The sequence below is a fragment of the Amblyraja radiata genome, chromosome 7 (genome assembly GCF_010909765.2).
Source record: "Amblyraja radiata isolate CabotCenter1 chromosome 7, sAmbRad1.1.pri, whole genome shotgun sequence".
Taxonomy (NCBI): domain Eukaryota; kingdom Metazoa; phylum Chordata; class Chondrichthyes; order Rajiformes; family Rajidae; genus Amblyraja; species Amblyraja radiata.
This window is the reverse complement of record NC_045962.1, coordinates 68,095,626-68,121,794: the sequence shown is the minus strand read 5'-3', so window position 1 is coordinate 68,121,794 and position 26,169 is coordinate 68,095,626. Positions and strand designations below refer to the sequence as shown.

The 26,169-nt window shown below is 39.9% G+C and overlaps 1 protein-coding gene across 2 annotated transcripts in view; it reads left to right on the top strand.

Annotated features, from left to right (window-relative positions):
* Positions 1-26,169, top strand: part of gtdc1 (glycosyltransferase like domain containing 1) — a 305,811-nt gene that overhangs the window by 90,606 nt on the left and 189,036 nt on the right. For both annotated transcript variants that reach the window (XM_033024711.1, XM_033024710.1), the window contains exon 3: positions 20,132-20,299. In XM_033024711.1, the coding sequence (XP_032880602.1) occupies positions 20,132-20,299 (168 nt within the window). The remainder of the gene's footprint in view (positions 1-20,131; positions 20,300-26,169) is intronic.

Below are 26,169 nucleotides of genomic sequence, written 5' to 3'. Positions count from 1 at the left end.
GGTGATCATCCAAAAACAGTACAATTTTCCTGCTTTCTCCCCATATCCCTTGATTCCATAGAAACACAGAAAAATAGGTGCAGGACTAGACCAGATCCAATCTTAGCCAGATCAGGTCAGGCCAGAGATTGAAGGAATTATCCATGTGAGAATATCTAAATCAAGGAGTCACCTATTTAAGGCAGAGATGAGGCACTAATTATCTATCAGATGTCTGTGAAACCTTATAACTCTCCTCCTCAAAGGATGGTGATACATAGAACATAGCACAATATCGACTCACAATGTTTGTGCCGAAGATGATGCAAAGGTAAACTTTCATTAGCCGTAAGAGCTATATCTAACTCTCTCCTTAATACATCCAGTGAATTGGCCTCCACTGCCATCTGTGGCAGAGGATCCCACAGATTCACAACTCTCTGGGTGAAAAAGTTGATCCTCATCTCAGTCCTAAATGGCCTACCCCTTATTCTTAAACTATGACTGCTGGTTCTTTACTCCCCCAACATTAGGAAATTTTTTCCTGCAACTAGCCTGTCGATTCCCTTACAAATTTTATATATTTCTATAAGATATCCTCTCATCCTTCTAAATTCCAGTGAATACAAGTCCAGTCGACCCATTATTTCATCATATGTCAGTCCCGCCATCCCGGGAATTAACCTGGTGAACCTAGGCTGTACTCCCTCAATGGCAAGAATGTCCTTTCTCAAACTAGGAGTCCAAAACTGCACACAATACTCCAGGTGCGGTCTCACCAGGACCCTGTTCAACTACAGTCGGATCTCCTTGCTCCTATACTCAAATCCTTTCGCTATGAAGGCCAACCTGCCATTTGCATTCTTCACTCCATGCTGTACCTGCATGCTTACTTATATGGACCAGGTATATTATTTTTTTTGCCTCTTCAACGCCCCTGACCCCCTCAGTCCTGACCAATTTGCTGAATCTTTGCATACGTACTGACTTTGTTTCTTTTTCAGTACCTGGTCTTAACTGTGAGTCATTCAGTTCTTCTTGATTGAATTTAAACATGGTAAAAAGTGCATGCTAAGCTAGACCAAGGATACATTTATTTCCCAGCAAGCCCTGATGTTCAACATAAAACTAACTCCCCATCTGTTTTGGTTAGTTTTAAATGTGTATATCTTTCAAATCAATCTCTCCTATTAAATGTTTTGCATGCCACGTACCTTTCCTGCATTTTAGGAAATGGCATTTAATTATTTCCTCCTGCTGTGCTATTTCTGTCACCCTATATCCTTCATGCCTGGTTGCCACATTTAAATTGTACTTACCTCACTTTGGAGTTCTTCAGCTCCAAAGCCAAGTGATCCTGTGCTTACAGAATTGTTCTACACAAGACCTGTTTGATTTAAAGTCCTGTGCTATATTGGTGCTGGCTCTGTGTGCCTGCTATGAGACGAAACTGCCTTTTATGTTTTATTGGCTACTTTGAATGTTTATTCTTAATGTTAACAGTTATTATAGATTTTAAATGTGCCAGGCAACGTGTTCAAGAAACTTAAAGTTGACCCCTGTCTATTGTAGATTGCTTATTGTTCACCAAGTGTTTAGATTGTGAAGCGATAATAATACTTTGAGTCATTGCTGGTAAACGTTTGAAAGAAATTTGACCCCGCCATTGTCACTTACGAGTTCTTGCTCATGGTCCAAACCGGGTGAATGGCGGAAGAAGGGATTGTTGGGTTGAATCATGGCATGTGGCTAATTGCAATTGAAGGTTTCCTTTGACCGCAGGGAAATTGGGCTTTACTTAAAGAAATTATATACGGTATTTATTGAGTCACAAAATAAACACAATAAATAATTTTGTATTTAAGAAGGACCTGCAGATGCTGGAAAATTGATTTTGTATAATTTTGTATAATTGTATAATTTGTAAATAATTTTGTATTCTTGTCCCCCAATATTATCACTTATATTACTTACCCCCTTTATCTACCCAGGTGACACCTAGATCCACCAATTATTTATTTATTCCCAGACTTAGCATCTAAAGACTGTCACTGTCGCCCATCTCTATCCCATCAAACATATACCCAGTCCAGTCGTCTTACCTCCAGAACCTCAATGGAAGCACAGTCTTTAACACTTACTTTGTGTACACGGTAAACCCAGTCCAGGTTCTGAAATCCAGCCATCCTTGCACAGTTAAGTATTGTCTCCTGCAACTATAGTTCACCCCCTTTTCTCAAGTCTGTTTAGTCTGGCGTAGGGCAATATGACAACTGTTTCTGGCTATCTTATAATCAGAATGGGAAAATTGCCTCTCAATTTTCTGTCTGGATTTTAATTGGTGGCAGAACTACGGTCATGGTGCAAAGCTTGCTCCTATAACATCAACAAGAATGTCATAATATTTTCTCTAAAGCACCCAAATTAAAATGGTGAATAACGCCAAAAAAACTCTTGTCGGGCTGTTTAACAGTACCCTGCATACTTGCTACCTACTGTTCAGATTTCTCAAAACTTAAGACCGAGCCTTCCTTGCACCACCGTTACCTTCCTGCACTGAAGACTTTCATTCAATGGGTATCCATTTCTAATAGATACTCCTCTTCCTGGATGACAAGGAGTTGGACATGGAGGTACCCAAGGTAACAACTGGCGTAATGTGTGAGGAAGCATAGAAGAAATAATTCTTAAAGACCACACCAACCAGGACGTTGTCCATCCAGTTTTACAGGCATACTTGCTCCTATCTAGATACAAGTGCTTAAACATGTTTCCCCTCAGAGATTTGCGACCTCCTGCAACCTCACATATAGGTTCACTGTACTGCTTTCACTGTCAAAGTCATTGTCAATCTTAACTACCTGCCCTAGGGATCATCTGCTGCTGCTATTGATTTGCATTACATCTCACTGTTTGATGCTCATAGGTGCAGGAGAGCTGGCAAAGTGGTGTACACAAGTAGATAAGACTTATAGTTCTCCGGCAGAGCACAGGATTAACTATACCAGGCACAAGGATTTTCTGGCGTTGCAGGCTTCCTCAAAATACAGAACTTATAACGTACACAATACCAGAGGTAGAACTTTCTATAGATACCTCCTGCTGGAAGTGCCAGAATCAAGTGTGAAGGATTCCCAAGCTCCCCAGGCACAGGGAACATTCCTCCTGTGGATATAGTTTTCCACAAGCCTGTTGCGGCCCCTTTTTGAAAATCGGAGAGCAAGTTCTCTCCTCCGTCCCATCCATTGAAGCAGCCATTCTTGAAGGTGCACTCTCCAGCAATTGTAACAGCACTGCTTGTGCTCTGCAAACAACCCTTTAAGGATTGGTTTTTGAGGTCACAGCTGTGAAGCTAAGTACCGGCAGCTGTGTGATGATAAAGCACATGAATGCCTTAGTGCATGCTGAAGGAGAATCAGCATGCATTTACACCAGGGAACCCAACAAAGATACGTAATGAGGATTGCAATAGTTTAAAAAACCCCATTAGTACACCATCCAGTGAGATTTCAGAGCACCTTAAAAAGTAGAAATACATATTTCAGGCCATGCTGGCCGAGAAAGGACACAAAATTATAACTTTTGAACCAACTAACTATTAGCTTGGTAATGTGTTGGATGTTACAAGTGTCACCTGGGTTCAGCTGGTAACACTCTCTCCTCTGAGTCAGAAGGTCACACAGCTAGTTTCTCACATACTCAAATTCCAATTTGATTACCTCTATTTAAATACAATGTTTTACTTAAGCAATGCTCATCTTATATTTCAATTAAATATATTCAATTTCAATATCTGTGCAATTTAGTGTTCAGTTACTCTATTTCAGATGCAGTTCTGCACTGTGAATGATTTATTCCCGACAATATATAAATTATACCAGTGTAAATGCACATGTGATATTACCTCTTTAACCCTCCTGACTTTAGGGAGCTAGGTATATATTTGAACCAGAAGATATGAGCTGTTGCATGGTGATGATATGGCATGTTACATGTGTCATCATGACATGGCTCCATATTTCATAATACCTTAAGACATAGAAGAAGGGGATTGAAAGCCCAGACATCTAGACTTAAGAACAGTTTCTTCCCCACAGCTATTAGACTCTTGAACAATCCACTTCTTATCTACACCCTTCCCAGAGCTGTTGCCAGGTATTCTTAAGGGCCTGTCCCACGAGCATGCGACTCCATGCGGCAAGCGCGACCTAACGTGGTCGCTTGAGCCGTACGTCCTCGCGGGGCCGGTCCCACTTTGATCGCTGGAGCCGTATGGAGTTGTGCAGAGCTGGTCCCGACATCGCGCGGGGCTCCGAAAAAACTGACCGTGTTCAAAAATTCTGCGCGGCAACGGCCTGCTGGCCAGCAGCCACCTCGACACCGTATGCACTGCCTTGACGAGCGTGCGCAGCGTCTTGACGCCGTACGTCACGCTCGAACTTCCCGCGGACTTCGCTCGAACTTCACGTCACTCACTCGACCTCCGCGCGGCCCCCGCTTCTGGTTTGGTCGCGCTTGCCGCATGCAGGTCGCATGCTTGTGGGACAGGCCCTTTTTACTCTTCCCTTTACTTCATGGTCGTAGAGTAATACAGTGTGGAAATAGGACTTTCGGCCCAACTTGCCCACACCGACCAACATGTCCCAGCTACACGAGTCCCACCTGCCAGCATTTAGTCCATATCCCTCCAAACCTGTCCTATCCATGTACCTGTCTAACTGTTTCCTAAATGTTGGGATAGTCCCAGTCTCAACTATCTCCTCAGGCAGCTTGTTCCATGCATCCACCATCCTTTGTGTGAAAATATTACCCGTCAGATTCTTATTAAATCTTTTGCCTTTCACCTTAAACCTATGTCCTCTGGTCCTTGATTAACCTTCTCTGGGCAAGAAACTATGTGGATCTACCCGATCTTGCATTATCTTGTTATAGCAGTCAAAAACTGTTTTTTTGCACTACTTCATATTGCATCATACTCTTGAATAATTCTGCTGTTTTAACTTGCTTAAAAATGATTATTTTTTGTTTTTATGTACGGATGTATGCCGCTGACTGTGAGCTTGATGTGAACAAGAAATTTGATTTATCTGTGGTGTATATGGCAAATAAACTAATCTGAATTTGAACCCACCTATGCCGGAGGTTATTTGCAGTGGCTACTTACTGTAAATCACTACAAATCCCCGAGTGGAGACACAAGAGACAGCAGATGCAGGAACCTTGAACAAAACACAACGTGCTGGAGGAACCTAGTAGGTCAGGCAGCATCTGGGGAGAGAATGGGCTGGCGAAATTTCGGGAACCTTCTCCAGACGGAATCCCCAAATATTTGAAAACAATGAACTGCAGATGGTGGTTTATGCCAAAGATAGCCACAAAGTGCTGGAGTAACAGCATGTCAGGCAGCATCTCTGGAGAAAAAGTATAGGTGAGTTTTAGGTCGGGGCCCTTCTTCAGACTCAATTGAAGGTCTGAAGAAGCGTCCCGACCCAAAATGTCACCGGTTCTTTTTCTCCAGAAATGCTGCCTGACCCGCCGAGTTACTCCAGCAATGTGACTGTACCCGTTTTCAGGGCGTATGTGTGATTGTCATGCAGTTAGCTCTGAAGGCTGGGGCCAAGCCTGGTTCACTAGGGCTGTGAGGCTGCAGCTCTATGAGTGTGTCATTGTGCCAGCAGCTCTCTCACCTACCCTCTATGAGTGTGTCGTTGTGCCCTCAATACATTATGTATTTGAAAATAACATTTTAGTGAGCACTGTAAGGCTATAATTGGAGGAGAGTTGTTTAATCAATATGTACTCTTTGGATGTTAAACTATCAGAAGATAAAAGTGATTAATTTGACCACATAACATTGTTGGAACTCATGAAGGTTAATGTGACGAATGTGGCAAATAAAATTAATGAACTCCTTTTGGTACATGAAGTTATACCACAGTAATTATAACAAAGACTTGGCTTAAATACGGGTGGTATGGGAACTAAAGATTCTTGGCTACAATATATTTGGATGAAAAGGTGAAGAGAAAAAATAAATATGCGCGGGTGTGTAATAGTGTTGGTGAATGATGACTCTTGAGGACCAAATGTCAACTTATTGGAATGTTAGATTTGTTTGGTTAGAGTTAAGGATCAGAAAAGGAGCTCTTGCATTATTGATACAACAGATCATGAAGACAACTCACAATATGCTCGGACTGTGGAAGTGGTGGGAGTAGTGAAAATATTTTTTTTCTGGCAGCACTGGGCTCCAGCCAGTCTTTTCTCTCTGCTGTTAATTTAATCAATGTTTCTTTTTTGCTAAATGGAAAAAAATCAAGTGGCTTATCTGTGATGTACGCCATTTTATTTTAATGGCTCTTTGGCCTGCGTGATGTGTTTCCTTGTCTAGAAACATGGCCATGTATTCGTTTAGGGATTAAGAGGGCAGTCCTAGTTATTCGTATTTGATTCAACTTTATATTGAAGTATAAAACCTATTTTTGGTGTTGATTAAAATATTGAGTGTGTTGAAGAACTGAAAACCATGAGCTTCTCAAAATAATGGCTATTCCACGGGAATGGAAAAGATCTTGATTTGTGTTTAAGTCACAAAATTATTTTGGTGATCAAAGAGTTAAAATGGTCTACTTTCTTCCTTCCGATTCCAGGTAAAGCACTTTTTTTGACTTACAAAGGAATCTTCAGTGAGCAGAATATCCTGCTTCGTTATTATTTGCAGGTTGACTTTATTGTAGAAATTTTTCATCTGTTTTTGTTCAGCTTGGAGTATTACTTGGCAGTGTTTTTTTTTGTATGTGGTACTTAAAGCTAGTTAAAGCTTAAACAGTACAGGAAATGCAAATCATTCTCACACTGAAGATGTACAGTGACGTGATTGTGTGGCAGTATGTATGGCTCATGGATCTGCCACATTAAAGAGCTTTTTTTTTTAAAGAACAGATGAAAGCTTTTGTAAATTCAGTTAGAACTCCATTGAAGCTTCAAAGCTTATAGTTTTGAATCCATTGTAAGCCACAAAACTTTGTATTTGAGATATTTATAGCAATTTTGTCTTTTTTTCCATTCTCTGAAGTTTTATGAGACTTATAACATTAATGTGCATTTAATTTACTTTCACCTTTTAAATTCTTTCACTAATGTAAAAAAGTTTGGCACCGAGATATGTCGCCAAATCTACATATAGCCTGATTTTTCCATCTACCGGATTTCTTATAAAACAGAAGTTCTTCAGATTTTGCCTGCATTCTGCTTTAAATACATATGAAATGTGAATGCCAGGTAAATAGCTATAACAGAGACTTTTAAATCGGGGAATAATTACAATTAAATACTGCACTTTTGCTAATCCTTAAATGGTGTTTAAAAATTCCGAAGCAATCTATTAGTTTTACTGCTCCCTGGCTTTGGTGGTTGTTTGCTCCAGCTTAATTACTTTTATTGCTGGTGCTGTATTAATGGGGACTTCTGAATGTGCTCTGTCAGTGAACATTGAATATTATAAGCTCAAAAGATTCAATTTAGATCCATTGACAAGAAGACGACAACATTTTTTTAACACCCTGACGTATTCATTCAATTTACATAGGTGCTCATTTGGATGGTATTCTTACTCTGAGATCAGAAATCTCACAATCCTAAGGATCTGAGTCCTTGTTCTTTGCAATTGTAGATTGACTAACATCCTTTTCCAAAGAGCCCATTCTTTCCAAATAAAGGGTGGCATCGAGGCATGGTGGTAGAGCTACTGTCTTACAGTGCCAGATGCCCGGGTTCGATCCCGACCCGCTGCTTGTCTGTACGGAGTTTGTACATTCTCCACCATGACCTGCATGGGTTTTCTCGGAGATCTTCGGTTTCCTCCCACACTCCAAAGACGCACATGTTTGGAGGTCATTTGGCTTGGTGTAAATGTAAAATGTAAACTTGTCAATAGTGTGTGTAAGGTAGTGTTAATGTGTGGGAATTACTAGTCAGTGCGGACTCGGTGGGCCAAAGGGCCTGTTTCCACGCTGTATCTTTAAACTGAAAAGAAACGACTTAAATTATCTGTATAATGCAGCACAGGCAATGGCAGGAGCACAACTGTCATGTTTAACTAGGAATTACGTGCAGTAGAAGTCCGTCTTCTTGGCTGAGCAAAAAATATTCTAAGAGACTTTGACTTGGGTGGTTTGTTACAGGTTCGTGTCGAGCTGCATAGCAAATGCAGTTCAGAAAGTTTGAATTACATAAAATGTTGATTCATTGCTCTTTAGGGAATTAATGTTGATTCATTGCTCTTTAGGGAATTAACATCATGCATGGAGCACTAAAGATGCATTGGCACTCTTTGGTGGTAGCTCTCTTTTAATAAGGTTTGTCAACTTTGTGATAACTTTGTTATTTTGTGAATTCGGATGGCATGGCCCTTGGCTTTCCATTTGCATTAGCTCATGTTGCTGAATAAACCTTGACTCTTCAACCTTTTGGCTTCATTGTCAGGAGGGCAGTGAAGAGTTATCTTTGGCAAAACGCTGGCTACAATGTAATGACAAGTTAGTTATGGCCATTTTATATAATGTGAATTAGACAAAGGACCTAAAAACAGATGTGTCAAAATGCACCAAACTCAGAGGTGGGTAGCTTGATTTGCCAAGAGGCTAGTTCGATGGTAACATAACCAACTATTTCCTTCATTCAGAAGTTGATGTCATAAATAAGTTGAAACGTAACAACCTAACATGTTGACAGGGTTATGGCGACAACCAAAACTATAAGTGGAGGGGAAATTGTTTGCCAGAAAACAGAAGACCTTTAAAACAGCTTTGGGTGATCTGTACTGGTTGATTTTAATGCAACACTGTATGGCACATGTCAGGAACATGAGCCTGGGTCAGTGGATTGCACTTGTGAAAAGTATGTGCTGAGGACTTTTCGAAAGGAAATTTAGTTTAAACAAATTTCACACAGACACATTTCAAACTCCACACAGACAGCACGTGAGGTCAGGATCGAACCCGGGTCTCTGGCGATGCAAGGCAGCAGCTCGTAGCACTGTACCATTCTGAAAGTCGTTTTCAAATAAAGTATGTTGGTTGGAGTGAAAGAATTACTTTGGAGATCTTAGGGAAATTCTGTTGGTATCTGACCTAGCTGCATGAATCAATGATGAATCAAGTAGCTCGATGAATCACAAGTAGCTATCAGGAGTTATTATGTTCAGTTTATTTTGGAGATATAGTGGGGAAACAAGCGCTTCGGCCCACTGAGTCTGTGCCAACCAGTAATCACCCATGCAGTAGATCTATCCAACACACTAGAGAGAGTTTATGGAAGTCAATTAACCTACCAACCTGCACATCTTTGGAAAGTGGGAGGAAACCAGAATACCCGGAGCAAACCCATGCGGTCACAGGGAGAATGTACCAACTCTGTACAGACAGCACCCATAGTCAGGATTGAACCCGGGTCTCTGGTGCTCTCAGGCAGCAACTCTACCGCTGCGCCATTGTGCCGCTCAAAATTTCTTCTTCAAAAACATGCATGAACCGACCGGATGGGTTCAGATAGTAATCTTTAGATCATAATCACTATTACGCATACTAATTTTCCAAATCTATTTAATGAGCTGAAGTTAAATTCCATAGCTGCCCTGGTGGGGTTTGGACCCGTATCGCTGGATCACTGATCCTGGCCTCAGGGCTATTAGTTCAGTAATGCTACCCCTCTACTACCCCTGCAGTTGTATTTATGCTGAATTTTGCTGTAGCTCCAGGTGATAAAAAGAAGTGCAGTTATCTCGATTGAACCAGGTATCTGTTGAAGATTTTTAGAAAAATCAGTTTGAGCATGCATAAATCTTGTTTTTCTAACAGTTTTTTGAACTATGAGAAAAAAAACTATGGTTAGCCTGAAAACTACTGAAGATTCTCACTATATCAATATTTGTATGCACAACTATTTGATTTTTCACACGAATAAGGGGCTCTGGAAGTTAATATATTAGAAAGGAACAGGGAAGAACTATTTTGAGTGATATTTAAGATTAGCTGTGTCTATGTGAAAATATTGAGACACAGGCTGAAATTGAATAGAACATAAAATGGTTGGATTCTTTTATACACACGAAGAAATCAGCATTCTGGAAAAGTTAATGGATGATTAGCCAGAAGGCTGGACCATTGATCCAATCAAGTCTGAATCCTACTATGGCAGTTTGGGAGTTTAAGTGATTAAATAAATCTAGAACTTAAACGCTACTATCAATGATGCAAAATTACTGCATTTTCGTAAAAATCCATTTTGTCCCTAATTTCCCAAAAAGCTAAAGGGTGAAGTTTAATATTGTAGGATTAATTTCACTATTAGATGCTTCTAAAGCTAATATTCAGCTCTGTTATGAATTATGTTGCTTTGCTGAGAGAAGGGGAGGGGGGCGAATGCCCGGTCAGCGAAGGAGATTGCCTATGGCTGCCCTCGACTGCCAGAAACTACATAGCAACCCCACTTCACTGCACTATGAGTTCAAAAGAACCATGCCGACCCAATTTTACTCGCTGAAAAATTTTCAACATGCTGAAATATTTTCAGTGCCCTAGCTGAGGCCACGAGTATTCGGGAACTTCCCTTGAGCATGAAGGGGAGTTCCAGCGACTTCATAGGACCTCCTAGGACCACGTTTCGACCATGCTGCGAGTTTGAAGGTCGAAGACACTCTTCTAAACTCGCAGATTAGGTCGTCCAAGTGGGACAGCCCCTTTAGTTTAATGTTTCAATCTAAGAAAGGTGCTCTCAACAGTGCAACCGACTCTTGGTCCTGCATTGAACAACTAAGTTAGATTAAGACCTGAAGCTGCTTGTAGTGAGACCAAAAAACATAATTTGTCAGCTCAAACTGAATGTTATTAGAACGGGCATGTGCAATACATTGCAGAAAATATGAAGTGCTGCATTATTGAAATAAGAATTGGGAAAGGAAATGCATCAATAAGCAAAGGAAATGGCAGGATTTTATATAAAATAATAAAACAAATAGATTGCAGATGGCCATGTACATGCTTCTAGAGGTGGCAGTTGATAATGGATCGTTGATTAACCCAGGCAAGTCAATGCCATTTTTCCAGAGGCGCTTCTTGCTTTTCTAACTGAAAGCCCTTTGGTTATCAGATCCAGACAAATGGAGTGCAAACATTATATGAACCAGAAGGATAAAAGAAGGGATGCAATTGAAAAACATAAAACATTGCACAACTTTTGAAAGCACCTAAAATAATTTTTTCGGAAACTTTGCACATCTTCCATTTCCAGCCCAACTCAGCTAATTACGGAACATACAGGGAGCGGGGACTTGTTTCTGAGAGTATCAAACAGTTTGGGAACATAGCCTAGCCACAAAGATCTGGATATTTTGTTAAGTTTGGCCGAACTCAATTAATACATTGCTGGTTCTTCTCATTGTTCCAAATTCACATTACCAAGTCTGCTGAGTGTTTTACGAGAAGATTTGGTATTGTATGTACTATGATCACTCCGGAAAATCTAAGGTAATGTACCTGAATATACAATGCAATGGAGATTTAAAGGGTTATTTCAATGTAATGGAGTAAATACGTACATTGTGCTACTTTGTTACCATTAAGATATATTCATTTCATTTCCCTGACACGGTATTTGTTTTTGCATTGGTACTATTTAGTGAATCCCTTCGACTTCCAAGGCAATCTGTCAAATGTTTTTTAAATTATTAGCCCAAATTGACAAATTAAATTTACAGAAACTTCAAATAATGTATTTAACATGGTAAAATCTGGATAATTTGACCTAATTGGAGACTTGGTATCTGCACACTATGTTCTTTTTAGGATACTAATATAAAGCATAGGGTACAGTGCACATGATCACAGGAACAGCATTCATTTAAAAAAAATTTGATTTAGACATATTTAATGGTTCCTTTCTATTTATGTAGATTTAGACCCACTGTTTAAAGATAAAGAATCAACATTTAAATTGCCAGATTGCCCAAGTCTAAAAAGTACTGCATTCCCTTTTTCAAGTAAAGGGATCTTAAGGTTTTTTGAAGATCAAATCTATGTTACTTGTAGTAGATCGGTATATAGCAAAACCTGAAGTATTTGTAATAAAATGGGTAAGTTAAAACATTGCACACCCATTTGAAATTATTTGGTTTGCCTGAGGTCCTATTCATTGAGGATAATTTCAGCTATTTTCTGCGAATTTATTTAAAATTTCACGGAAAGTTGATGGTAAGTTAAGGCTGCATTCAATATTGGAAAATCAGGAGCAGGTGTCGATTATTGCCGCCAAACATAGAGTTCCATGAGAAGAAAATCAGTTTAGTTACAATAGTGGAATGATCATCTGAAAAAGAGGTGGTAATTTCAATTCCTACACAAAATTGTGCTTCCTATTTTCTTCGGGGATCAAAACCTTCGGGAAGAATTCCTCAATGGGACCAACTCAGCTTGCATGGGCTTCATCATGCCTCAATATTCGAAACTTTATCTATCCTCTTATTTGAAACTTATAAACATATAACAAATATATGTGATCCTTAAGTGATTCCCGATGTTGGGGGAGTCCAGAACCAGGGGTCACAGTTTAGAATAAGGGGTAGGTCATTTAGGACTGAGATGGCTGACTGAACCCAGAGAGTTGTGAATCTGTGGAATTCTCTGCCACTGAAGGCAATGGAGGCCAATTCACTGGATGTTTTCAAGAGAGAGTTAGATTTAGCTCTTAGGGCTAAAGGAATCAAGGGGTATGGGGAAGAAGCAAAGACAGGGTACTGATTTTAGTTGACCAGCCATCATCATATTGAATGGCGGTGCTAGATGAAGGAATTAAAAGGAACATTAGCTAATTTGCAGATGACACAAAGCTGGGTGGCAGTGTGAACTGTGAAAAGGATGCTATGAGGATACAGAGTGACTTGGACAGGTTGGGTGAGTGGGCAGATGTGGTATAATGTGGATAAATGTGAGATATCCACTTTGGAGGCAAGAACGGGAAGGCAGATTATTATCTGAATGGTGTCGGGTTAGGACAAGGGGAAGTACAATGAGGCCTGGGTGTCCTAGTACATCAGTCACTGAAAGTAAGCATACAGGTACAGCAGGCAGTGAAGAAAGTTAATGGCATGTTGGACTTTATAAAGAGAGAAGCATAGGAGCAAAGAGGTCTTTCTGCAGTTGTACAATGCCATGGTGAGACCACACCTGGAGTATTGTGTGCAGCTTTGGTCTCCTAATTTGAGGAAGGACATTCTTGCTTTTGAGGGAGTGCAGCGTAGGTTCACGAGGTTAATTCCCAGGATGGCGGGACTGTCATATGATGAAAGAATGGAGCGACTGGACTTGTATTCACTGGAATTTAGAAGGATGAGAGGAGATCTTGTAGACATATATAAAATTATGAAGTGATTGGACAGGCTAGATGCAGGAAACATGTTCCCGATGTTGAGGGAGTCCTGAACCAGGGGCCACAGTTTAAGAATAAGGGGTAGGCCATTTAGAACTGAGATCAAGAAAAGCTTTTTCACACAGAGAGTTGTGAATTTGTGGAATTCTCTGCCTCAGAAGACAGTGGAGGCCGATTCACTGGATATCAAAAGAGAGTTAGATAGAGCTCTCAGGGCTAGCGGAATTAAGGGGTATACGGAGAAGGCAGGAATGGGGTACTGGTTGTGGATGATCACAATGACCACATTAAATAGCGGTTCTGGTTTGAAGAGCCGAATGGCCTACTCCTGCACCTATTTTTCTATGTTTCTAACCTATCACTTCCTTTTAAAGAAAAAAAGTTAAAGGTAGTTTCAAGTGTTCTGGAGTGATTTGTTTTACATTCATAAGGACCACCAAGATATTTAGCACCCTTCTATATATCCTGAATGCCTATAGATTGCTGATTTTTTGCAGATCAACCCACATTGTTTAACAAAACTTCAATATTTTGCAGCAAAGTACACATTTATGGAACATTTAATATCTGTTCTTCCGTTTTGGATAGGGTGATAGATCTTTAAATTCCACCTTTTAAAACAGTTGTTCCAATTCAGCTGCAAGTAACAGTCACAGGATGTGCAGTCTCTTTTTCTTTATGTGATACATGCAGTCTGTTTTCAGGTCGGGCTCATATCCTGAAGGAACAAGAGAACGCAGAAAACTGGAGTTCAGCTGTAGTTCAGGAAACTGGCATCACAGTGCTTATCAGACGAAGTCCAGTTCTGATACATGGACATTTTCAAAATTCCAGCTGGATGTTCTATTTTGTCAAAACACAGGTCAGCAATGCACAATGGGTCAGAATTCCATCAAGATGGCAAAAAAAAGCTGCTAAAGATATGTCAGGAACAACTACGCAGCAAAAGACATTCAAAATATCAGACAGTTATTTTAATAAATTCTGTCAACTGTGCATAGTAGGGTTTTACTTTTGGGAGACCCAAGTTTGGCTTCAGAACCATTCATTTTTTTGCCGTCAATAAAGACCAGATTTGATGGCAAAAAAATGTAGTCTCCGCCCAGATGCACAGAACTTTAACTTGGGATGATCCACAAAACTGATCGGAGTCATAGTTTTTCTTTCCCCCTTTGAGCAATTCAAGGTTTCAAGGTCGGTTTATTGGCACATGTACCAGTTAAGGTACAGTGAAATTTGAGTTACCGTACAACCATACTAAGTGAAAACCAACAAGACACACAACCACATAAAAGTTAACATAAACATCCATCACAGTGGATTCCACATTCCTCACTGTGATGGAAGGCAATAAAGTTCAAACTTCTTCCTCTTTGTTCTCCCACAATTTGAGGTTTTGTGGCAAAATCAGCCCTTGTATTTTGGCAATTCTCTGTCCTGTGTAGTCAAGACTACAGGGTGAATCGCAACCAAATCCAAACTTGTTCTCATTTGAGAGCAGCATGTCCTCTTCCTCACAAGGGTCACTGAAAAGAACATACTCGGTATTTCTCTTGCTTGCATCCCAGAGGTAATGAGATTGATGACCCTGCTCCAAAATACTGGCCCATTGAAAAATGTCCAAATCAGCTTGTACATTGAATGTTTCTAGTCAGGGGAGTTGTTCTAAACAGTCGATTAATTGAATTAACAGACTATCCGCATTATTACTGTCATTATTAAATGTTACTTGGTAAATGACGTTCAATCATGTAATAGCCATTATAAAATGTTATCGTTATTAAGTATTTTTTCTCCTCCTTGTTTAAGAAGAAGTAAGGAGAATCTATGGAATAATGGGTCAGTGAGCCTCACGTCAGTTGTAGGGAAGCCATTGGAGAGGGTTCTTTGGGGTAGGATTTGCTCCCATTTGGAAGAGAAAGGGTGAATTAGGGACAGGTCATGAGTTACTCATTTGACCGAGTTTTTTGAGGAGGTGATGAAGGTAATCGATGAAGGTGGGGCTGTGGATGTTGGCTTCATGGATTTCATAAAGCATTTGATAAAGTCCCCTATGATGCCTGCATTAGGGGGTATTATCAACAGTGAGATGTTGGAGAGACTTGGATTGTTTTCGCTGGAATGCTGGAGATTGAGGCAAGACCTGATATGTCTATTAAATTATGAGAGGCATAGATAGGGTTGACCGGAAGAACCTTTTTACCGGGATAGAAATAACTAATGCTAGAGTTTAAATCTTTGCGATGAAAGGGAGAAATGTGTGGGGCAAGTTTGTTTTTTTATACACAAATGGTTGTGAGTGTTTGGAATGTGCAAGTGGAGGTTAATACAATAACGGCATTGAAGAAACGTGTGGATAGACACATGAATATGCAGGAAATGGAGGGATATGGATTATATGCAGGCAAATGCATTGGTCTTGGCATCATGTTCGTCACTGCCACACTGCCACCACCTCCAGTTTAAATTCCATTTGGAATATATTGGAGGACCAAGAAACCAAGAAGAACATTGACATTTTGGGCTAAATAGCCTGTTCTTTTGCTGTACAGTTCTATGCTCTACATTCTGATATATTATGAAAATAACAATTCTGTCTTGCTTGATTCGGGAGTGCTGATAACAAATAGTCAAGAAGGCATTACTGAATCAAATGTTAGAAAGAAGCCTAGATGTACTACTGCAGTGGTAGAAAAACCTAGTGAACAAACTTTATTCTCCATTGTAGAGAAATATAAGCCTGGTCGATCCAACTCGACTGCAGTCCGGGATCAGGAAACAAATCCTATTTTTAAGATTACAATCTATTATAGACACATGGAGAGAGAGAGATATGCAAAAATATTACAATGAAACTATTTTAAACTTTTAAACTTAAAAAAAAAAGTACTAAATATGACAGTTTAATAACATCATTAAAATAGCAAATGTGTTGGTCTTTATTTTTAGTGTGATTAAATGCCAAAGTAGGAGGTTGTGTCGAACTTGTACCTAAGGTTGGCAAGATCACACTCTGTACAGTTTTATTGCCATATTATAGAAACACTGATTGGGATGTAGAACATTTTTCAAGGATAGTATTGAATATTTGTGATTATTCCCATGATGATTCCCAATAACCAGACTTTCTAATAGGTGTTGAGAGGTTCAATGTTTCTTTATTATCACATGTACCAAGGTACCGTGAGATTTATTTTTTCGCATACAGATCAGTAATATTATTGTCATCCATAAGTACTATCCCCAATTAAATACTCCACTCTCCTCTCCAGTCCTCGCGGGTGAGCAGGAGCAGGGCTCGGCGGCTTTCCACTCCAGGCGGTTCCCCGGTTCCGCGGCAGGCCTGCTGCCAGGGTATGGCAAAGCCATGTGGCCTTTCGGGAGCTTCCAATAATAAACCTTTTGTTAGTGTGGATGCTGATTAAGTGTTTATATTCATGGGAAGGGATAAATCTAGGGGCAACCTATACAAGCTTTCAAAATGAGGAAAGTGGTCAGAATGTGGAACTAGAAACCACAGGTGGTGTTTGAGGTGAATGGTGTGGATGCATTTAGAGAGAAGTTGCATATTTCTGAGGGGAAAAGGGAGTGGAGGTTGAGCTGCCAAAGGAAATGGTTGAGACGGGTGCAATAACCACATTTAAAATACATTTGGACAGGCACATGGATAGGAAGCATTCAGAGAGGTATGGATTAAATCCATGTAAATGGGACGAGCTTAGATGGGCATCTTGATCTGTGTGGACAAAGATAGTTCTTTGATCAACATTCAAGCAACTTCTGAAACCTAAAAGTAACGTATTTAATTTGTACTGTACGTACTAGTAAATGAATTTGTACAAATCTTTAATGTTTTTTGATATCACTTTGCTCCTGATTTTAACTTGAACTGGCAGTTTTGTGGCCAGTTGTTTAAAAGCATCTTAGAAGAGCTTGGGTTAATTTGGCCTCAATTCTCCTACTCTCTTTCTTACTGTGGGATATATATTATTGTCAGCCTGTGTTTAACTTTATTGTCTCGACAAAGCTTTGGATTGCAGGAGGAATCTGGAACCCATCCTTCTGTTACAAGTTGTTAGTGCTTTAATGTGGCACGGACTGGACCAGCGACTTCATTAATTGTCTTTGAAGAAGAATGAAGGAGTGAACAAAACGAATGGGGACTCTGATTACTAATCAGCAGTTACACGTCAAAAATTTGTATTAAATCTTTGGCATGTCAGAAAGATCCTAAGATATAAAGAAAAATTGAATGTGCAATCAAAGTGGGAAATATCAGGATGGAAACCGTGCTTGGTTAAAACAGATAAACAGGGTGACATGGTGGCACAGCGGTAGAGTTGCTGCCTTACAGCGCGAGAGACCCGTGTTCAATCCTGACTACGGGTGCTGAATATATGGATTTGTACGTTCTCCCCTTGACCAGGGTGGGTTTTTTTCTGGTGCTCTGGTTTCCTCCCACACTCCAAAGGCGTACAGGTTTGTAGGCATATTGGCTTGGTATAATGTTACATTGTACCTAGTGTGTGAAGGATAGTGTAATTGTTAGCAGCGAAGGGCCTGTTTCTGTGCTGTACCTCTAAACTAAACTAAAGTAAAGATAATGGTTTGGAAAATAAAGTGTTAAAACAGTAGTGGATGGATTAGGGTTGGGAATTCCAAAGGTTGAGATGGGTAGATGTGCACAGGTAGGAGGTAGTCACTAATATATTGGGAGTTCAGACTTCTATCTTTCAGTCAGAAGTTCCACTATTAGCAGGGGGAGGCAAGTCTCCAGTGATCCTTCCACCAACAGCTAGATAACAATGCAGCTTGAGCGTGTGTCAATGGCTCTATGGCATTCCAAACTGCTGCCCCCTTGTAGGATGAAAGCAGTCATCTTTTCATCCTTCCTGCTATATGGCACCTCGCAAATCCTCATCATCCTACTAGTTCAGACAGCTGGAAGAATGGCGCAGCCCAGGCTCAGAGCTGCTTGAAGAAATCCAACAAACTTTTGCATGGGTCTTTGACCTCCCACCCACTTGACTGAAGATTGAGTGGTGTGAAAAGGAGACAGCTTTGAGTTGCTGCCACCATTCAGTTGAACACATTGGAACATGCACATTGATTGTGAGATTGCAGTGAAATGCTAGGGTGGTTCATGAAGGTGGTATTGTATCCAAGCTGCTTCATGCTGAATAAGAAAAATCACCATTCATTGTCTTAGAGCTTCACTCATTGAAGGCAATAGAGAGACTTTTATTGCAAACTTATTTAGAAAACCTGAGCCTTTGAATCCACAGCTACTTCAGAGTTCGAGGCAGGAGTTTGCGGACAGGGGATGGACCTACTTGGTTATTATCTCCCCCCCTCATCTCTGAGGAAAGCTTTGCCTTTAATCCTTCTTCTGCTTCTGGTTATGCTGGAGACTAAGCAGGCTGCCTTCTCCAAAACGTTCCTATTCTGTTCTGTTCAATGGAATAAGCTTGGCTCCAATTGACTTCTCATTTGATGATTACTAAGTTTCCAAAGGAATCAGGTGTGTTTTCTACATACGGTGCTTGCTCTATTCAGGGAGTGGTCTAAACAGAGGCTTGTACAATCATAGCACATTTTCAGCCCTTTTCCAAAACACAAGCATTTTAAGGTTATATATCCAGCAGCTATGAGCATGATATCATTTTATTATTCATCTGGTGTTCCATTGATAAAACAATCGGTGATTTTAGCTTTAAAAATGTTTGAATGAAAATGTGTTGTAATGAGAAAGCTAACTTTTATATTCATGCATGACATCATGGACCTGATTTTGTGTTCGTAGGTGAATGATGTACTCTATAATTTTCTCAGTTTTATGATAAAATGTAGGAGTTTTGACTGTCACTTTTTAAAGGGTGGTATCTATACATTTTATGAACACATTATGAATTTAAAACAAAATATTTTGTTAGTTAAGAGTTATGGCAGTGACAATATTGAAAAACTTGAAGATATTGAAATCAAGAGTGATGAGAATGTGGGGTTCCTACATTGTGGCCAAAGTCATAGCCAATGTGTGACATTTGTTTTTAGCACCCCTATTTCTTTGTAGTCAATTTAATATAACTTTTTTTTAAATCTTAACAATTAGTTTGTCGAAAGAAGATGCTTGTATTTTGTTATGAATTGATGATGTTTCCAGGGTTTGAAGATTAATTGATTGCAGTTAACTTTCAAAATTAATGTGGCCAAATAAATGTATCTATTGTTTTGGATGGGGTCACTGGGGTAATTTGTCAACAGTTTGTCATACAGTTTGCCTAAAGCAACACTATTTTGGATATCTGTTTCAGTTGTATACAATATTGTCGTCATTCAACAGAAAAATTCTACACGAAATAGGAAATTTTAATGAGTTCAGCAATCCTAAGTATTCCCCATTCAGTCTTATCTTTGTTCCACTTGTCCTTCAGACACTGCTATTTTTTGTCTCTTTCAGTAAAATCTATCATCTCCTTTTTTATGCTGTGGCGTACAGTAACAGAACTCAAAAGACCAATCCGACGCCAACTCTTTCTAGTTGGAGTTCATAGCAGTTGCCTTAAAAGATCAAAACTTCCAGTGCAGCTACATGGTATTAATGTTCAGCTTCTGATGTGTCCCTGCAGGGGGGTTTTCTCTCTCTCTGCTTTGGTATGGGGGAAGGGAGTGATGGATATCCTACGGAACATGCTCAATATTTGCAAACACTGCTGTCCTTGTTTTATAGGGTCCTGTTCACAAGCTCAGTCCTTAACCTGGCTGAACTGGTTGCTCTCCGACCTGACCTTGCCAAATTGAAAAAGGTCCTGTACTTTCATGAGAACCAGTTGGTATATCCTGTCCGGAAAAGCCAGGAAAGAGACTTCCAGTATGGATACAACCAAGTGATTTCATGGTAGGTGAATTTGTATGTTATTATTTTTTGTTGACATTGTGCAAATTATTTTTTTCATTTCTCAACAAACTCACAACAATATGATATACCACACTCGTTGTATGATCAGGCATGTCAGCTGCTCATTATTCCAAAACAATAATTTATTCCAAACAATTCAAATATCAGCTCTTTAAATATCTGAATCTTTATGAAGAACAGTGTGATTCGTGGCCTCAGTGTTATAAAGTGATTCATAACAGGGTGAGTGGGTGCATAAAATTATGCAAATAACCCACTATACAATTCTTGGGTAAGCTAAAATATGTCTGTCCAAAATCTAAACTAGGTAAAAAAGCCTTCATATTTCAGATATATAATTGACCTAAGACAATGAAGAGATTAACTGCTATATTTCCTTTGATTCGTAACCAATTCCCCTGGTCGTGTGAGATTATTATTGGTTAAAACTGTGAGATCAGTGCAGCAAGTGAATAAATCAGTGTTTGAAATTAAACTGTGGTATTTTGTACATTAACATCTGCAATGCAGCAAACATATATCCAAAGGTTTTTAATCTATTGCAAATGTGTGTTCTAAATCTTGTGTATAATTTGGGTATGGCAAAATTTTATGGTGGATTAATTCTCTATCTATTTTTGTGGGAGATTGTGAAGATTTCAAGGCCATACTGGAAACACTCACCAAGTGTTTGGATTGCATTATACTGGTACTTTCAGTACTGTGCTATTAAAAGTCAACTTAACTTGGTTAATTGTATTTGTGACCCATTCTGGGTCAAATCATGCCATTCGGAAATTAGAGCATTGTAGATGAATGGACCATGCTGTCCTGGGGGCATCATTCATTTGGAACAAAATCTAACTTCCACAGTATTGATTTAGGACAACTGCAATATCCATGTCATGCTGATCTCTATCCTTTCCCAAAAACTCTCCAATTTAGACCACACAACTCCTCCCTTTGCAGTCTCTCCCATCAGTGCCCCACATCCATGTGCCTATTTCTGTTCCTGAACATTTCAAAACACCACTCGCATCATATGTCTAATCCCAAACCCACCACATCAACACAGGTGTCACGCTGATCCCCATCCTCCTTCCCCACCCACCACACATATCTGAAGACTGTGCCTGCTGGACTGATACAAATGCCAACATGTTCTACCTCCACCCACTACTGGCACATCCTGGCTGCAGGCTCAATCTGGCTTGTGGCCAACCTTCGAAGACCAGGCTTGGGGAAAGAAATTGTCGGCCACATATTACAAGAAAACTGAATTTTGCTGTGGTGGACAAGAATTTCTGAGTAACTCGCTCCAGATGAAAAATGATTAGCTAGTGTTATTGACAATTGTTCTTGTATCTCACCACACAGTCTCCACCTTACTGAGAAGAGCAAACATTAGGTGTGTTAGTATCAAGAAAAGGTCATTAGGTGCATTAGAATCAAGAAATGGTCATTACTGTTTTTCAATCCAGCAAAAAAAAAAATTGCAATTGCACCACTCTGAAAACAACAGTGTTATTCATTTTAATTCTTAAGCATACGTCTCTTAATTCACTTGGCAAGCAAGAAATTAATTAATCTTGGATTTAAATTGCTCATTGAGCTTTTTGTGGGAGAGAGTTTAACCCTTCCTTACTAACATCAAATAGGTTTGCTCTGATTTTAATGTATTGTCCCCTTATTTAAGACTCCTTGAATCATGGAATTTAAAAAAAATGCAATCCGTCCTTTAAATTCCTTTAAAAATCCTGAAAATGTAATTATAAATACTTTTATATTGCTATGAATGGCGTTATAATGTTCAGTAAATGTTAAGTTCATGTCAGAGGAGCAGAATTAGGCCATTCGACCTATTGAGTCTACTCCGCTATTCAATCATGGCTGATCTATCTTTCCCTCTCAAATCCATTCTCTTGCCTTCTCCCCATAACTTTTGACCCCATAAACTTTGGATATCAATGTAAAGGGTGAGGCAAGTTGGAATGTTTAGAAGATATTGTTGAAAGATTATTCAAAAATGTTGAGCAGTAATTTATAGGCAAAGGGAATGGTGTTTAGATGGTGGATTGAAAAAGCGAGCTAGAGAAAAAGTCAACCATTAACAAGGCAATTCCTGGTTAGTTTAATTTGTAGGGGTCTGAAATAAGGTTGGATCAAGTTGCAATGGAAGATGAGGAATCTGGGTCCAGAAGAGTTTATAGACAAAGGTTATAGACATGGTAGAGTGAGAGAAGAGGGGCCAAGGTAAGAAAGTATAGAAGCAAGGAAATGCAGATGCTGGAATCTTGAGCAAAACACAAAGTAGCGCAATTCAATGGGTAATGCAGCATCTGAGGAGGGAATGGATAGGTGACGTTTTGGGATGTGACCCTTCTATAGATTGATTGTAGTAGGGAGGAGAAAGGTGAAGAGATGGGGGTGGGACAAAGACTGGCAAGTAATAAGTGGATATAGGTGAGGGGGGTTTGTTTAGGAGTAAGTGACAAATGGTAGAGCTGAAAAGGAGGAATAGGATGTTGGATTAAGAGAGAAGTGAAAAGTAATGGTGGAGAAGAGAAGCGGGATAGTGTGAGAAATGGGTGCACTGCAGTGGAGGGGCTTAGTAAAGAGAAAGATGGGGGTATTACTTAAATTGGAGAATTCAACATTCATATTGGAGACACAAGGAAATGCTGGAAACTTGAGTAAAAACATTAGGAATAATGCTGGAAATAACTCAGCGGGTCAGACAGCATTTCTCCAGAACATGGATCGGCAACATTTTGGTTTGACTGATTCAGTCTGAAGAAGGATGACAACCTAAAATGGTGCCTATTCTCCAGACTGAGACCTACTGAGTTACTCCAGCACTTTGTGTTTTACTCAATGTTCATACCGTTGGTGCATGTTAAGATAAGTGCCACAAATAAAGCAAAATAATGCAAATGCTGGAGAAAAATGGAAAATTCTGGAAATACTCAACAGGTCAGGCAGCATCTGCAGAGAAGTGCATTTAATGTTCAAGATTGATAACCCTGCATCAGAATGGATGCAGGCTGTTGTACTTTGGAAAAAAAAAAAAAATAGTTGTGGAAAGGAAAATCAGGCCTCTCAGATCAAATGTTATTTTTGAAATTTCCACAAGAATGCTAAAGTGAGAACAAATTACTTCTTAATACTTTTGGGTTAGAGAAGGAATGCAACAGAAGTCTGAAGAAGGTTCTAGACCCGAAATGTTGCCTATTCCTGTTCTCCAGAGTTGCTGCCTGACCCGATAAACTTCTCCAGCTTTTTGTGTCTGTCTTCGGTTTAAACCAGTATCTGCAGTTCCTTCCTGCACGGAAGGTTGGGAATGACAGATTGTGGTTAAAATCTCATTTGCCGCACATGCGACTTGACTGTGAAATTGTTTCTGCATCGGTTCCCCTGAATTGGTTGGTTTGTCACTTCAGGCTGGTCAGCAAGTGAATCCTTTCAACTTGGTCATCTTGTAATTCCAACTTGTGGAAGGCAAGGTGAAGAGTAGGAATTGGTTCAAAAAATCAAAACATATAGAGGAAGGATCAAAAAAAAATAACCAATTAAATAACTTGCTGAGGAAGCAGGATATCAGAAATAACGCAGAGTGCAGGAAACAGGCAGCAGTTGTGGAAATTAAGAACCAGTTATTCTCACTGCACATCAATTTTCATAGATAGTTTTCTGGGGTCACACTGTGTTCCTGTGCATGATTATATGAGCTTTCAGTTTTGCACCCTGCAAAACTGATAACATTGTAACTGCACTTCTATATAGGCCCTGCTTCCCCGCTACATGGATTAAGTCAGAACACTGAATGCTTTCATTGTTTTGCATCATGTCTCTGCTACTTTGGAGTTCGTTTGTGGAGGGATTATGGGTGCAGCTGCCACTTTCAGTTAAGTTTCCTCAGCAGAGCAGTGGCACAGTGTGATAATTGCTGGCTCATCTCTGTATTTTCTCAGGTTCGGCACAGCAAAAATATTTCCGATTGAGCCTTGGATTTTGCAAACCTCTGTGACAGTTGTAATTCACCTGCTCCACTCTGAATGAATTGTTTATCATTGGGTTTGGTCTTTTCAGTTTCTATTTTTAATATGGATTATTCATTTTTAACAAAATATTTTTTTACTTCAACCACTGGTCCCAGAAATGGATCTGCAATCATTCATTGCAATCACTCCACTCTTTTAAATCTCTACTCCAGCAACAGATTCCCCTTACCATGTATCAGTACACTTTGGATGGCTCACTGACTGGTTAGCAGTAACTAAGCTAACTAACTAACTAACCAACCGTAATCAGCCCATTTTAAAACGGAGTGTTTGAAATAGTTTTCACCATTTCTCACCACTGGTTTCCTCTAAATCCTTTGAATCATTTCTCTTTGAACCCATTTGTTTAGATGTATTATAGTTCAGTTTAGAGGGTGGCACAGGGGCGGTAGAGCTGCTGCCTTACAGCGCCAGAGACCCGGGTTCGATCCTGACTAGGAAATTTGTACGTTCTCTCTGTACCCGCTTGGGTTTATTCCGGGTGCTCCAGTTTCCTTCCATATTCCTAAAACGTACGGTTTGAAGGTTAATTGGCCAATAAAAATTGTAAATTATCCCTCGTGTGTAGGATAGTGTTAGTGTATGGGGTGAATGTTGGTCGGTAGGCTGAAGGACCTGTTTCCGCTCTATCTCAGTCTAAAGATACAGGATAGAAGCATGCCCTTAGCCCCACCGTGTCCATGCCGACTACTGATCACCCGTTCACACTGGTTCTATATTATCAGTTTTGCATCCACTCGACACACTAGGGGTAATTTCAGAGGCCAATTAACGTACAAACCTGCACATCTATGGGATGTGAGAGCAAAAACCCTTAACAACATTGATGTGCAGAGGGATCTTCAAGTCCAAGTTCATAGCTCACAGAAAGCACTGGTCGATCGGGTGTTTAAGAAGGCATTTGGTATGCTTGACCATTGCAAGGGGCATCAGGAAGTCATGATGTAGTTCTATTGGACTTTCATTAGGATGCATTTGGAGTATTGCGAGTAATTTCGCCCATTATAAGAACGATGTGTAGGCTTTGGAGATGGTGCAGAGGTTTACCAGAACGCTGTCTGGATTATAGCGTTTCAGCAACAAGCTGAGTTTGAATAGACTTGGATTGTTTTCTCTGGAATGTTGAAGGTTGAGAGAAGATTTGATAGGAGTAAATTATGAGCGGCATAGATAGGGTAGACAGTCAAAACATTTTCCCCAAGATAGAAATGTCCAGAGGGTTTAGCTAAATGGTAAGAAGGAGAACGTTCTTCCTTCTTAACATGGGATGGGTCATGCGTGGGTCATTTTTTTTTTCACAGAGTGATGCTGAAGACAGATACAACAGTGGCGTTTAAAATACTTTCGGATAGGTACATGGAAGGGCAGGGAACAGTGAGATGTGGATTATGTACAGGCAGGTGAGATCAGTTTAACTTGGCATCAAGTTTGGCACAAACAATGTGGGCCGAAGGGCCTGTCCCTGTGCTGTACTGTTCTATGAAACCCGAGAATCCGGAAGGAACCCACACGGACATGCAAATTCCGCACAGTTAGCCCCCAAGGTCAGGATTGAACCCGGGTCTCTGGTGCTGAGAGGCGGCAGTTCTACCAGCTGCTCCACTATGTTGCCCAATTATTCTTTTTGTGTTTTTTCTTTCAATTATTTTACCTCTTAGCAGAAACTGCACTAATGGATTTTATTTTTCAAAATAAAACAATTTGAAATATTATTCACTTGGTTTAAATAATTTACTTTACCAGTTTTGTGCATTAAATGGACATCTTTAGTATCCTTTGCTTGTTGAATGTGTTTTATTTTTATTTTCC